The sequence below is a fragment of the Streptopelia decaocto genome (genome assembly GCF_964273445.1).
Source record: "Streptopelia decaocto genome assembly, chromosome: 6".
In the NCBI taxonomy this organism is placed as follows: Eukaryota; Metazoa; Chordata; class Aves; order Columbiformes; family Columbidae; genus Streptopelia; species Streptopelia decaocto.
Window position 1 is genome coordinate 61475127 of NC_138660.1, and position 12902 is coordinate 61488028.

General features: G+C 38.6%; 1 protein-coding gene across 6 annotated transcripts in view; it reads right to left on the minus strand.

Moving 5' to 3' along the window:
* Window positions 1-41: 41 nt before the first annotated feature.
* ZRANB3 (zinc finger RANBP2-type containing 3) overlaps window positions 42-12902 on the minus strand; it is a 43907-nt gene continuing 31046 nt past the window's right edge. For all 6 annotated transcript variants that reach the window (XM_082057306.1, XM_082057304.1, XM_082057305.1 and 3 more), the window contains 11 exons: window positions 12552-12731; window positions 10907-11059; window positions 9808-10276; window positions 8634-8840; window positions 7861-7952; window positions 6482-6583; window positions 5301-5443; window positions 4263-4406; window positions 2768-3155; window positions 1981-2112; window positions 42-1655 (listed from right to left, as the gene is read on the minus strand). In XM_082057306.1, coding sequence (XP_081913432.1) covers window positions 1557-1655; window positions 1981-2112; window positions 2768-3155; window positions 4263-4406; window positions 5301-5443; window positions 6482-6583; window positions 7861-7952; window positions 8634-8840; window positions 9808-10276; window positions 10907-11059; window positions 12552-12731 — 2109 coding nt within the window. In that variant the 3' untranslated portion in view covers window positions 42-1556. The remainder of the gene's footprint in view (window positions 1656-1980; window positions 2113-2767; window positions 3156-4262; window positions 4407-5300; window positions 5444-6481; window positions 6584-7860; window positions 7953-8633; window positions 8841-9807; window positions 10277-10906; window positions 11060-12551; window positions 12732-12902) is intronic.

A 12902-nucleotide genomic window follows, 5' to 3' on the forward strand; every position in this document is an offset into this window, starting at 1 on the left:
ATACGGAAAGTTAAGTCCTGTCTCAAATAGTAGGACCCCAGGTATTACCTTAAAACTTCTTTGAGGGGGCAGGGGCTAACGTGTTTCCCTCAGCTAAAGTCATAGCAAGTAGAAATGCATTTTTTCAGGATAAAGAAGAGTTAGTTTCAGAGAAAAACCTTGTCACAGAATTTGTTTGCCAGGCTTTTTGTGTTTTACCCAAGGCACATTCCTCTGATAGAAAGGATAAGAAAGACAAAGACCGATTGAGCTGTCTAGCTTCTTTAAAAGAAATGGCACAAGGCTAATTACTGAATAAGTAATCTTTAAGCTTCCTCCCTGATCCTCTTTGTTTCCTCCTCACCTGACACGATGTCTTTGTGACATTTTACATTAGAGCATGTCCTCCTGTAAGGGCTGTATAAACTTGAAAGGCTTACTGTTATCAGGATCTTATGACTTGGTCTTTTAAACTCTGAAGCAATGATTCCTTTCATCCCAAACATTGTGTAACACTTTTTTTCGGACAGTTGCCTAAAGCTGTTTGTGTCTTTGCTGGAAAAGTCCACGTAATTTCTCTTTGTAAAAAATCGTGCATTTACAACACCACCTTCTCTTAAATCTTTAAGAGAAAAAAACAGAATGTTTAGGACTTTTTCTTATAAGAATAAAATACACTGAAGAGCTTTCTAAGTTCACTAGATGTACTTCAAATTGCAGTCATGTACTTTCAGAAAAAGCTGTGTAGAGTACAGATGTGCTTTATGAAGTAACTACTGTCTTATGGCATTCAAGGGGTCGGAGAGAGAATGATAAAGCATAAAAAAATCATCAGGAGAAAAAGACATTTATTTGAAGCAACTGTAAAGAAGGTCACATAAACAGTCCAAAAGAACGAGCATCTCTGCATTCACTAAAGAGAATGCGCCTGCACCGTTTATTTGCCAGAAACTACCTTTGATGAGATCATTAGTAAGTTTTTAATACAAGCTGCTTTAAGTAAAAACAGGTTTCAACAGACATTAGTTCTAAATGCTAACGTCATGTAAGTCAGGCCCAGTGCCAAATTGCATTCCTAAGGCTGCTGTTGAGTGTTTTGTAGGTATGAGACAGTTTCAGAAGAGACAAACCACTCACTCACGTGATTTCTGTCATAATAGAGGGCAGAGGCTGTAGTTTCTTCAGTAATTTTGATACATGAACAAAGAAAATAATCTAATAGATCTTCTGGGCCACAATGTCCCCGATACCTGAACTATGTAAGACTAATTGAAGCCTCAGCAGAATTTCCTCAAATTCTTGCAGGTGTAACTATACAATAATAGGAAAACACTAATGCTTCAAAACTGCATTAAGATTACCCACAGAAATTTAGCTTTAAAGCACAGGGTCATGAAAATATAACCATGATCAAGTACCTCGAATGCATTCACCCAAGGCCCTCTGACAGTCACCATTAACAATGATTTCTTGGGTTTAGTTCCATATTTTCTTTACCAACAGCATGATAGACTATAAAGTTTTGGTTGTGGTTGTTTTTTTTCTGAGTTATAACGTAATTGAATATAGTTTGCATTTTACAGCTTCACAAAAAATTTTGTGATATCACAGCCGTACTTTGTAGCTAAAGACCGTCTCTTCATCTGGCTCCTTTCCTTGGCCTGTTTTGCGGTTCTCTGCAAAAGAGAAAGGTGGGTCTGTTAGCAAGTGTTGTCACTTGGCAACAGTGCGCTCCAGGGAAAGCATTAGTGCGCAGTTCAACCTCAGTCTGATTTTGCAGCGGATAATAAACGTTTGCATTATGTTAAGGTGAGTGTTTCCCAAATCCTGAGGAAACTGTTGTATTGTAACAGTTTAGCCCAAAGGAGGGGAGCCCAGGGGCCCTGCTCTGACCCCAGGGGCTCCCTGTGCCCAAAATACAGCTGGGATGTGGTAAATACCGCCCCAGTGCACGTGCCACGACACATCCCTGTGAGAGGGCGAGGATTTGTGAGCACTGACCTCTCGGTGGCAGGCTGTGCACAGGGTCTGAAGGTTCTCCAGGGAGCACTGTCCTCCTCCGCTGTAGACGGGCCTGATGTGGTCCACCTGCCAGAACTGCCCTTCCGTCGGGTTCCTTATCATCTCATTCAGCTGCAGTAAACAAAGGACACGTCACCAGGAGCGTCAGATGTTCCTTCTGAACCACATGTTCTACCGTAAGAACAAGAAAGTAATTCAGGGAAGTAGCTATTCATAATGTTCGTCAAGAGAAAAAGCAAGCGTCAGCATTTTTTTCTTACTCCCACTGGAGAAGCAAACAACTGTCACTATAGTTGGCATATGTCACTTCACATAGGAATGTTCTGCCATCAAGTCAGTGAAGAAGCCATCAGCACCAGAGGCATGGTGGCAGTCTGGAATGCTTTTGAGGTGACACTGAGAGGAGCTGGGACGACTGACTTCTCTTAAGCTCTTACCATATATTCTCCAAAGTAGGAATAACCTAATACTAGTAGACTACATCCAGTCTTAAATTGTTTCATAACCATAAAGTTTGTTAACAAAGTGTGTTTCAAGTAAATCTGGCTGCAATATTCATATCTGTAAGGAATCTGAATTCTGATGCCTGTGCCTTTCAGCAATGAAAAATGTGTTAGAAGACATCAGGGAATTCTGTATTTAAGAGTTTTTCTTATTTTGTTGTTGATGCCGGTTTAACCTTTGATCTTCAAGCTGTAAGAACAACATTTTGGATTTTCCTCAACTATCTGCTGCAGGAATACACAGATTAGCTGTTACTGATTACCTGTCCAAGCGGAAGGTGAGACATCCAGGAACCCTCCAGAAGTTTCTTCCGCTGACTCATGGGCGCATCTCTGACACTGAGATAAAGCTCCTGTGCGTTTTGATGACAAAACTGGCAAACGCCGTGTTCAATCTCAAACACTTTAGTCCTGAGGTAGCTCTGACTGGAGCGAATGGAGAAGTCCTCCTGGCAGGCGTGCGAGCAGAAGCGCGTGTCCCAGGCCTGGCAGCCCGGCTGGCGCGGGGCGGTTGGCTGCTGACAGCTGAGGCAGAGCGGGTTTCCCTGGCTGTCCAGGGCTTGCAAGTAGCCTTTGGGTGGGGAGGAGCCTTCTGCTTCTTGCTGCTCTGAACAAAGAGCTGAGGGGCCTTTGCTGTCTTCTGGAAGCAACCTGTTAGCAGAGAGCAAAGTACAGCTGATAACAAGGGAGAAAATCAGCAACGCAATTCAGTAGGTTTTTATGCACTGTACGTTTCCATTAGGTGTCTTTAATGCCACAGTTCAGCCAAGAAACCTAATACTCATGTGAACTACATGCCCTGCTTTAGGAATTTTCACTTTAATGTAACCTAGATATGCATCTGACTGTAAAATAAAATATCTATTTATTCTTCCAGCTATACCTAAGCCTTCTGCTGCTTCCACCTCCGTTTATTTTCAGATTGATAATTGCCCCCTTTCCATTTCCAGCAACAGACCCACACACATCCAGTAAGTCTCCAAATGCTCTTGCTCTGAAATACCTATTTCAGTTGAAATACTATCTGATCGTGCTCAGGTTGACACCTGCACAGTGCAATCATCTACTTGGTTTAGATTTCTATCTAAAGAAAATTTGACAATGTGATAGATTTTTCGTCTGCACATCTTACTACATTTACACTAAATTATTGGCTGAAATGACACTGTGTTTATTAAGATATAGTGGCATCAGGCCTGTACACATACAAATGTAAACAGTTTCAGGCCCCTCTTTACCAGAGGAAAAAAGTCGAAGGAACCATCCTGGTTTCTCTATGCCACTTCCACAGCCTCCCACTAGTGTGAAGGCCTCCCACAGCCTCCCACTCTAAGCAAGGCTGACGTCCTGGCAGGACACACAGCTCGTGTCATAACACTTTAAAAGGGCATTTTTTGTCTAGAATTCTCACGTTCTCCCTTTTTCTAAATTTTGAGGCAGAAGAGAAGAAAATTTGTTGTCTCCAATTTGCTATTGACCTCAAAAGCAGGCCCAAGCCAACGTTCTTTTTTCCTTTACCAAATCAAGTAACTGTTTTCTTGTTTCATTTTGATCAGACTCAATTAGCAACTGTATCAGCAGACAACAGACGTAATCTAAACTGTTAGAAGAATAAAACATAACTCATTAGCACTACAGCAAGTTTCTTATCGATAGACTGTACTTCAGCAAGGTGAACACTCACAGCAAATAATATTTCTACCTTAAAAAAATCTGGAGAGAAACAGCTTAATCACCTTATTGCATTAATAAACTTACTTTGTGGAATGACCTGATTGTTCGACAGAAGCATTTTCAGTCTTCAGCCAAAGCCCACTGGGTTTGGAGATGAGGCGAACGCTGCCCCCGCTGCTGCTCGCTTTGCTCAGTGACGCTGCTGCGACATCCTCCTTGGTCACGTACCTAAAATAATTCAAAACTCTGTCAATGTACTAGAAAGGGAACAATCTCCCTCAAAGAATCTTCACTCTTGGCTGGATCCAGATTGCTACTGCTTGTTCATCCCTCATGTCTAACGTGGGTCACAGATCTTTCCTACTGTTATGGAAGGAAACAACTGGGCAACAGGTTAAGAAATACTTACTACCTGCTGCTTCTCCTTATGTTACTGGAATTAGAAACTCTAATTATTTACTTGAATTCTTACCTGCAGCCAAAATAGTGACCCTGGAGAATTTAACAGTAGGGACTGAGAGGAATAAAAAGGTCTTGGATTGTTTGCAGAGGCACCTCGGTGAGTTAACCTGTACACAGGAGTTTTGTGGAGAGTAATGACCACCCTGAAGCTGCAAATCTGTCAGGCAAGATAGCGTATGAGAAAAAAGGAAAGTGGAAAAAAAGGTAAATTGAGGTTTTCCTAAGGGTTAAACACTGGCCATTTTCAGCGACAACCAGCAAGGAAAACAGTAGTTTTGAAAAGGTCATCTGGAGAGAACAGAACTGCTTAAATAAAAATGAGTATTAGAAAGGGTTGGAGTGGGCTGTGATTTATGAATAAAGCATTAGATTATCAATGGCAACTAACGGTTTGTTCCTCCTTCCAGGTGGGGAAAACAACACGATTATCTGACTCTTTTTGAGTCTCTGAGGTCATGATTGTTCCTCAAAAATCTCCGTCAAGTTGCAGATGTTTAAATGTGCAGCAAAGCCAGAACAGCTGCTGATCAGGGCACAGTGAAGCAGACGTTTCTATTCCAATAGATTTACCTCGTGCTTGGTTGCCACTGGAAGTTACATTAAATATATCAAACTTCCTGTAGCAATTAGTAAGAGGGAGAAAAATTTAACACCACATACCTTTTAGTGCTGCTGACCATTGACTGCTTTTTAGACAACTCCTCTGCAACGTGAGCAGGACTACGAAATATCTGACCGCTTTTTCTGACAATCTTCTGTCTCATTGCTGTTAGATGATTCCACTCCTTCACAAATCTCAGTATCTGGTGGAGAACACTATTGTCAGCAGCATTATAGGCATTACACAGAACTGTTTGATTACAGTGAAAGAGTGCTATGAATTTATACAATCAAACTGGATGCAAACAGCTGGTATTCTCAGAAACATTTTTCTTCTCACAGTGGCCATTCTCCCTGGTGCAGCAGCCCTCTCAGAAAAGGAAAGTTCAACTCCTGTTACTTGAACAACACAATAATTTGGTTTACAGACCACCTTTCTTCTTTAACACTGGGACATATGCCTAGCACTGGATGAGCAGTCCGCAGCGTGCAGCCCCTCGTGGCAGCGTGGAAGGCTGAGCTGCAGGTGAACTGGAAGAGCTGTTCAACCCAACCAGGTATCAGTCCATTTCTCACAGTTTTCCAACTTGTAAAATCTTAACAGAACCTCTGACATACTTGCTTCGAGGTTACTGTAGCCCTTTACAATAATACAGTGTCGTGAAAATATGTGTAATAAAAATTATTACAGTAAATTACCAATTAATGACAATGAGAAATCAGATCACTGAATTATCTTAATTATGCATATGTTTTGATGGCAATACTGGCATCCTCTTTTCTGTGGCATTTCAGTGCAGCACACAAAGCTCTGACTAGCAAATAGCTCAGTGGAGCTGTGAAAACTGTGAGAAGGCCAAAGGAAGGACTGAGACTGGAGGCCTGCACAGAACTGCAGCTCTGACACAATTCAGCACATTTTATTCATAATGCACCCTGTTTAATTCATAACCTTTAAAATGCTATTTTGTTGGCTTATGAATGTTAGTTACTAATCCTGTAAATGAGAAGCTAAATGATGCCTGGTTGATTCCACCTACTGAAATGTTAACAGGAGGCAGGAAAATTTGCCAAAGTAACAGACTGCATAATTAATATTCACATCTACATTTATAAGATCTGCTTGCATTGATGAAACTGTGCCTAGATCCCAAGGCCTGGAAGCATTCTGCATTTATTTAAAAAAAGTCAAAGGACTCCATATTAAATATAATACTGTGCCAGTAGAAATTTGTTCTTACCAAGGAACGATTCCGTTTGTGCTGGAAAGCCTCTGGTAAATCCTCCCAGTTATCCAGCTGTATGTCCAGTGGAATGAAATTATGATTCAGTGGTTCACCATCCTACACAAACAAACAGTTGTGTTTACAAATGCAATGTAGCACAATCTAGAAAAAAAAAATCACCTGTTTCAAGTGAATTATCTTCCCTTACTATTAAATTTAGTGCCCCAAGGTATGTTTTTTGCAGAAAAAAAGAGAGCCACAGATGTATGATTATATCACAGATGCAAGAAACACAGTTCACATTAATGTATGTAAAAATAAACAAGATGAAAACTTTATCTTTGCAAATATCTGAACGTTTCTTTGCAAGTAGTTCATACACACCAAATGCCTTAAATTAAGAAGTTGAAATTATAATCCTCTTCACTGAATTTCCCAGGGAAATGAATGATCGTAGACTGAAGAATGTCACTTCATTATCACTGAAATTCAGACTCTTAGCTGGATCGTTGTTTATGATACTTTTAGCAGAATCCCTGTGTCTCACGGGCAGGCAGAAAGATTTCATGGCATCATGAAATTCTGACCCAAGCCAAAAAAACACAGACCAATATACAGTTGCCCAAACACCACCCAAAATCCGTCATTATCTTAGAGTAAAATGTGTCAAGCTAAGAAGCAGTGTACATTTAACATATATTAAACAAGTTTTTAGATACAACAGGTACAACAGGGCACTCTTTTTGACCTTTTCCCAGCTGTATCCATTAGGCAAATAAAAATGCATTATCTCAAAGACTTGTCCTGAGTTACTGGTGAGGCTTTGCAGTTGTACTTGAATACACTGACCGATCCAGCAGCTTTGAGGAATTCTTCTCAGTCAACCTTTCTATCCCTTAAAAGAAGGAATTGGAAAGTCCCGATTCCCCCTTGAAAATTACCATCTGCTAGTTTCTGTAGTCCCATTACCATTGCAGGTTAATGAGTTCTATTTGGGAAGTTTCTGACTTACACACAGCACCGATATGTGTAGAAATGTGGTGACAATGTATTTTTTTTACTTAGCCTGTCAGGATTTCGCTGTCAGGTTTATTTTGAATGTTGTTCTATTGAAATAGTTTGTGATAAGACACTGTAACAAAAAAAAGGAATCTTAAACAACTATCACTTGCATTTCTAATAGATGGACTGAGTGTACATCTAAGGCATTAGCCCCATTTTGTAAGCTAAGAGTTAGAAGTTATAAGTATAGGGAATTATTACTGAATTCCACTGAGAAAAAGAACTAGAATGATAAACTACCTAATTTTTGTACATTTCAGCTAATATGCATAGGACAACATTTTACTTTGTAATTTTAAAAGCTATAACAAACATGCATATTTCAGGTTTACCTTTGTATAGAGGTGAATTCTATCAGTATTCCTACTCGCACAAAACATAAGACCGTCATATATTGGAAGCGTTTCTGATTTATCTCCATCTCCTACGAAGAGAAACAATGTTGGCATTAAAAGTCTTTTTTCTTAAATAATTTCATTCAGTCTTTAGTCAGACATTAAAAATAATATTATACATGTTTTTAAGAAGTTATTTGTGAAATTTCCCATTTTGTTGTACATCTAATGTTCACACAAAAATGTGTTTGCAAATCTTTCTTTTTATGTTTTCTTTAAATGCTCAGCAATCATGGAACAAAACCCCAGAGAATAGGTACCCCATGTGAGGATTCTGTATCTTATTCCAGAACAACATAAGACACACAGCTCAAGCAGCAAGCTATGAAGATATCTGCGTATTTGATTTTTCTATATCTTCTGAATTACCTATCCTCTGTTTTGCCTGTGGCTGTCCTGAACACAAGTAAATGCCATCCTAAGTGTCAATGAAACTATACAGTTTGACATTTGCTAGTTTGACGTAGTTCTTTTGTCAGACAAAAACTCTGTATTGCTGCAGGAGTTGTAAGGAACGGCTGGGTTTATCAATCATCAAAATTCAATAAACATCCCAGGCTAAAATGAAAAAGCCATGTGCTAGTGTGTGAACTTCTGCCCATCTTCTAAACGTATAGGTTTTTATTTAAACGTTTTTCTTCATGCCAGAGGCATTTAACACAGTTTCCACAATGGCATAGAATCTTTCTTTCATAGGAGTCCCACTTTACCTTCTCCACGCTTTTTTTCACTGTTTTCATTTTCAATTTCAACAGTTTCCTCTTTGCCGATTTCAACAAATTGCTGGGTCACTGGTTCCCCCAAATCTTCTTTCTGATCTCCAGCATTGCACACTGTTCCCTCTTCATTTCTTCTGGAGTCCTTCGACAAACCATCTTCCTCAGCCTGGTGAGTGGCAGTTTCCCCATTTCTCTCACCTCCAGATGAAGAAACAAGAACAGCAATTATTTATGCTACCTGTACGAATAGGAACCTAATCAATGCACATCTGGAGACAGCACTATGGAATTGAAATAGAAAGATATTGCATTTTGTTCTCTAATGGTGCAACCACTTAGGAAACTAGAGCTACCTTTAAAATTAGCAGAATAAACACATGGAACAAACTTTTATGCAATTTTATCCATGCAGCTTAATGTTAAAATATAAGCAATAAATAACGCAGTTAGCAATTCTATATTATATAGAGTTACTGTATACCATAAACATACAAAGTGGTTTTCCAGGCATTGATCTATACCTGTGAAATTCAGAAGTTGTCCTTACTTAAACAAGCACAGAGACTTCAATAAAATAGAAAAGAGAAAGAAAAATAACCTTACTCATTCCTTTGCAATTGAAATAGCAAATATGGGGATAGATTCATAAAAATGCTTTATTAAGTTTCCAGACATTAAATAAAATTCATCTACTCCAACCTGTTGGAGCAAGAAATGCCATATTTTCTAGGTCATGTCTCTCACAAAAAAAGATACAATACCAAGATACAATATAAAACGTTTATACCATATAATTCAGTTCTGACAAGTAGAGAAAAAGTTTGCCATTTGACTGGATTCAGAATAACTGTGAACCTCAAGGAAAAGGAAAGTTACATTTGCTGCAAAGAAAAGTGAGCATATATTCTTCCTCACTGAATTTCTATCCTGGTAACACTTACCTGAATTTTCCATTTGTTTCAAATTAGGATAATGTAAAAGATCCTTCGGGAAAGCAAAATTAAGAAGGATCGCTTAATAGGTATCTGTTCACGTAAAGACACCATTCTTCATAGTTTGCCTGGATTTGTGTATATTCATATATTAAAAAATACTGTATTTTCTGAAACTAATCACAACTGAAACAAAAAAATATATATTTTTCTCTGCAGCACACATTACTTACCATTACTGCTTCGAGGGCAATTGCACATTTCACAGTAAGGGAGATATTCATTATTTTTATAAGTGCAAGCACCACAGTGCCAAACTTTATTTAATGCTGTACTTTTGCTTGAGGTATTCAAGCCACAAGGCAAGACTTCATTGTTTTTTTCTGAAAACAAAGAGAGCTTTTCTCCAGTCAAAGATAGCTTCTTTTTCTTACTGGAGTTGACCAGAGTAGATCCACTTATTCTTTTTGCTCTTTTAGCTTCATGTTCACATGTACTTTCAATACAAATTGCATCCACATCAATTATTCTTCTGGAATCCAGGTTTTCATTGCTCTTCTCTGCACCCTCTTCTTTTGTGACTTCAGAAGATTCTGAAGCATTATGTAAATATTCATTACCAGAAAATATTTTGCGTTTCTTCTCAGTGGAGGATTTTGGGGAAAAGAAAGACCGGATGTCGTTCTGTCTTTCCTTTTCAAACTAGGAAAGAAATAAGTAAACTTGACTTACAATTATTGCATCAGAAGCTGTTAAAATTACATACAAGAAGCTATGTTTAGTTTAGAGATGGAAACAAAAGCTATCTTCTTGAAGAACAAACAGCTGGCAGAAAGAACAATTCAACATTCCTGTTCTGGTTTTGTAAATAGTATCTTCAATACTCTCATGAAAATTCTGCAATAGCACTACCAGAAAACAAATATACGGAACTGCTATGCTACGTGCCTTTTTTGATGATGCCTATTACAAAAAAAAAAAAAAAAAGGTTTTAAAACATTGTTTTTAAAATAATAGCCAACTACATTCAGGACAGCTAATAAAGCTGTAATTTCTACAAGAAATTACTTGGTTTTATCTGACTCTGAGGCTGGGTCAGTCACCTAAACATTACAGAAGGACCCATCAAAAGCTTGCAGACAACATTTATACCCAGCACAGCACTTTCCCCAACTTCACCTGATTTTTAAAGTGGAATTTACATTACTTTTTCCCACCTATTTAGTGTTTCTCCCTTAATAAAGTCTGCAGTGCAGGGAAAGCATAAGTGAACAATGGTTATAAATGTTTTTAAATGAAAGAAAACAGAAGAACATAAGTTTCAAGTCTTACATGTGTAAATAAAAGTTCATTTTTGGGATCTTCTAGACTTTCATTTGGGGTCCAGGTCTCAGCAAAACTCAAAAAATCCCATTTCTCCTTATCGCCTTCTTCAGCCTGCATTTTCTCCTTCTTGCCGTTCAAGGTGCTGCCTGTAACTTTGGCCTGCACAAAGAAGACTTGCATAACGTTTCCAAGGAATTCACAAGTTGGAACAAATTTATTTACCTGTATTCACTCAATTTCTTTCCCTTGCAAACTTAATTCAGCATTTACAAAGTAAGAAACTCTGTAGTAATTCAAAATAACTTAAGTGATTAAAACTATTCCTCTTCCAGCAGCTATTTCTGCAAGAATACCCATTAGGAGTATATTTAACACACTATGACTTGTGAAAAGGTCTATATAACATGTCAGTATTTACTGAAGTTAAAAGAGAATATCTACATTATATACATCTCCTACAGTCTTTACACATTTTTCCTGGCACATGGTAACAAATAAAGGTAGAATTAATTGAAAGAAGCAGTTCAGTGACAGAACTCTTGTATGGTAAATAGCTGGTGATTTACTGAGACCCATCTGTGCCATGTTTAAGGAGACTGAAACTTATTTGGAGGCACCTACAGGAATTAGAATATAGAGCTTTATTCCCCAACTGAATGTCAAATACAGTTGCAGTACCTAGATTCTTTAAGCTGTGATTACTTTTCGGCAAGAGAGGAATATACTGGCAAAAAAATGGTTCTCAGTTTCTCCGCTAACTATACAGACACAACCTGTTGGCAACAGCACAATACAGGGGGAGTCAAATGCAGAAACAACCACAAGCTGGTGTTTGCATCAGAAGAAACCCCATGTAACCGCAATCTCAAATAATTCTGACAACTAGAGTTTAAAAGGCAGTTCTTTCGATGTTGACACTTCTGGAAATGTCAAAAAACAAGAGCTGACAGAATACAAATACATCTCAGTTATGGAAAGAAGACACTAATGAATGGTATCAAAGGCTGCAAAAGGTCACAAAAGCAAAACAGCCAAATTAGTCCTGTGAACTCTTCAAGATCTTCCAAGGAGAGAAAGCAGGATGGAATTACTCCTTCTAACGAGGACTGGGTAATACTTGAGGAAAATGGCACCAAAAGACAAGATCACTGTAATCTTGGGTCTGATGAAGAAGAATTATTTGAGAATGCTTCTGCCTCTCAAAAATGAAGTTTAGTAAGACACGACACTCATTCAGCTAAAAAATAAAAACCAAAAAACCCCAAAGATACAATCCCCTCCCCAAAACAAACAAACACATCAAGGAAAACCCCCAGAAAACCAACCAACTCCAGCTGTTATTATTGTGCAAAAAATGTTAAAACGGTAAATCGAACAATCAGAGAAAAGCTAGAAGGAAGATAAAGCAAAACCATCCCATTTATCTTGGAAAAGAGTTACCTTATTTATCTTTGGATCAACAGAGAGCAAAAAACTAGAAAAGACTAATTCGGGACAGACACGGACGCTTTAATGATTAGCAGTTCTAGGTGTACCAGTTTGTCTTATAGGAGGGTGTACCAGATGAGCAAGAATGTTATTGGGCACAGGCACTTAGGTGCTACCTTAACCCCAGTGAGTTCTTGATTATTAATTTCTGTTCCACACACACCTTGCGATTCAGCATTGCCCACATGAGCGTGTCCATCGTTCCTTTGGCGATGAGGAAGTGAACGTTCACAGAGCTGCACTGCCCAATTCGGTGTGCTCTGTCTTCTGCCTGCTTAATATGGCCTGGATCCCAATATAATTCAGCAAACACAACGTGAGTAGCAGCAGTGAAAGTTAAACCCTAAAGAAAAGAAGTAGACGTGTTTTAGAAAAAAGATTCCACACACAAAGAACGGAATATCTGAAGTAAAACAATGGTTGTACAGAACATTTTTATATCGAAATAAGCTGGGCTACCTCGACAGCAGATGGGCCTCTTACACTGATTTCTTCCTTGGGCCTCAGATACATG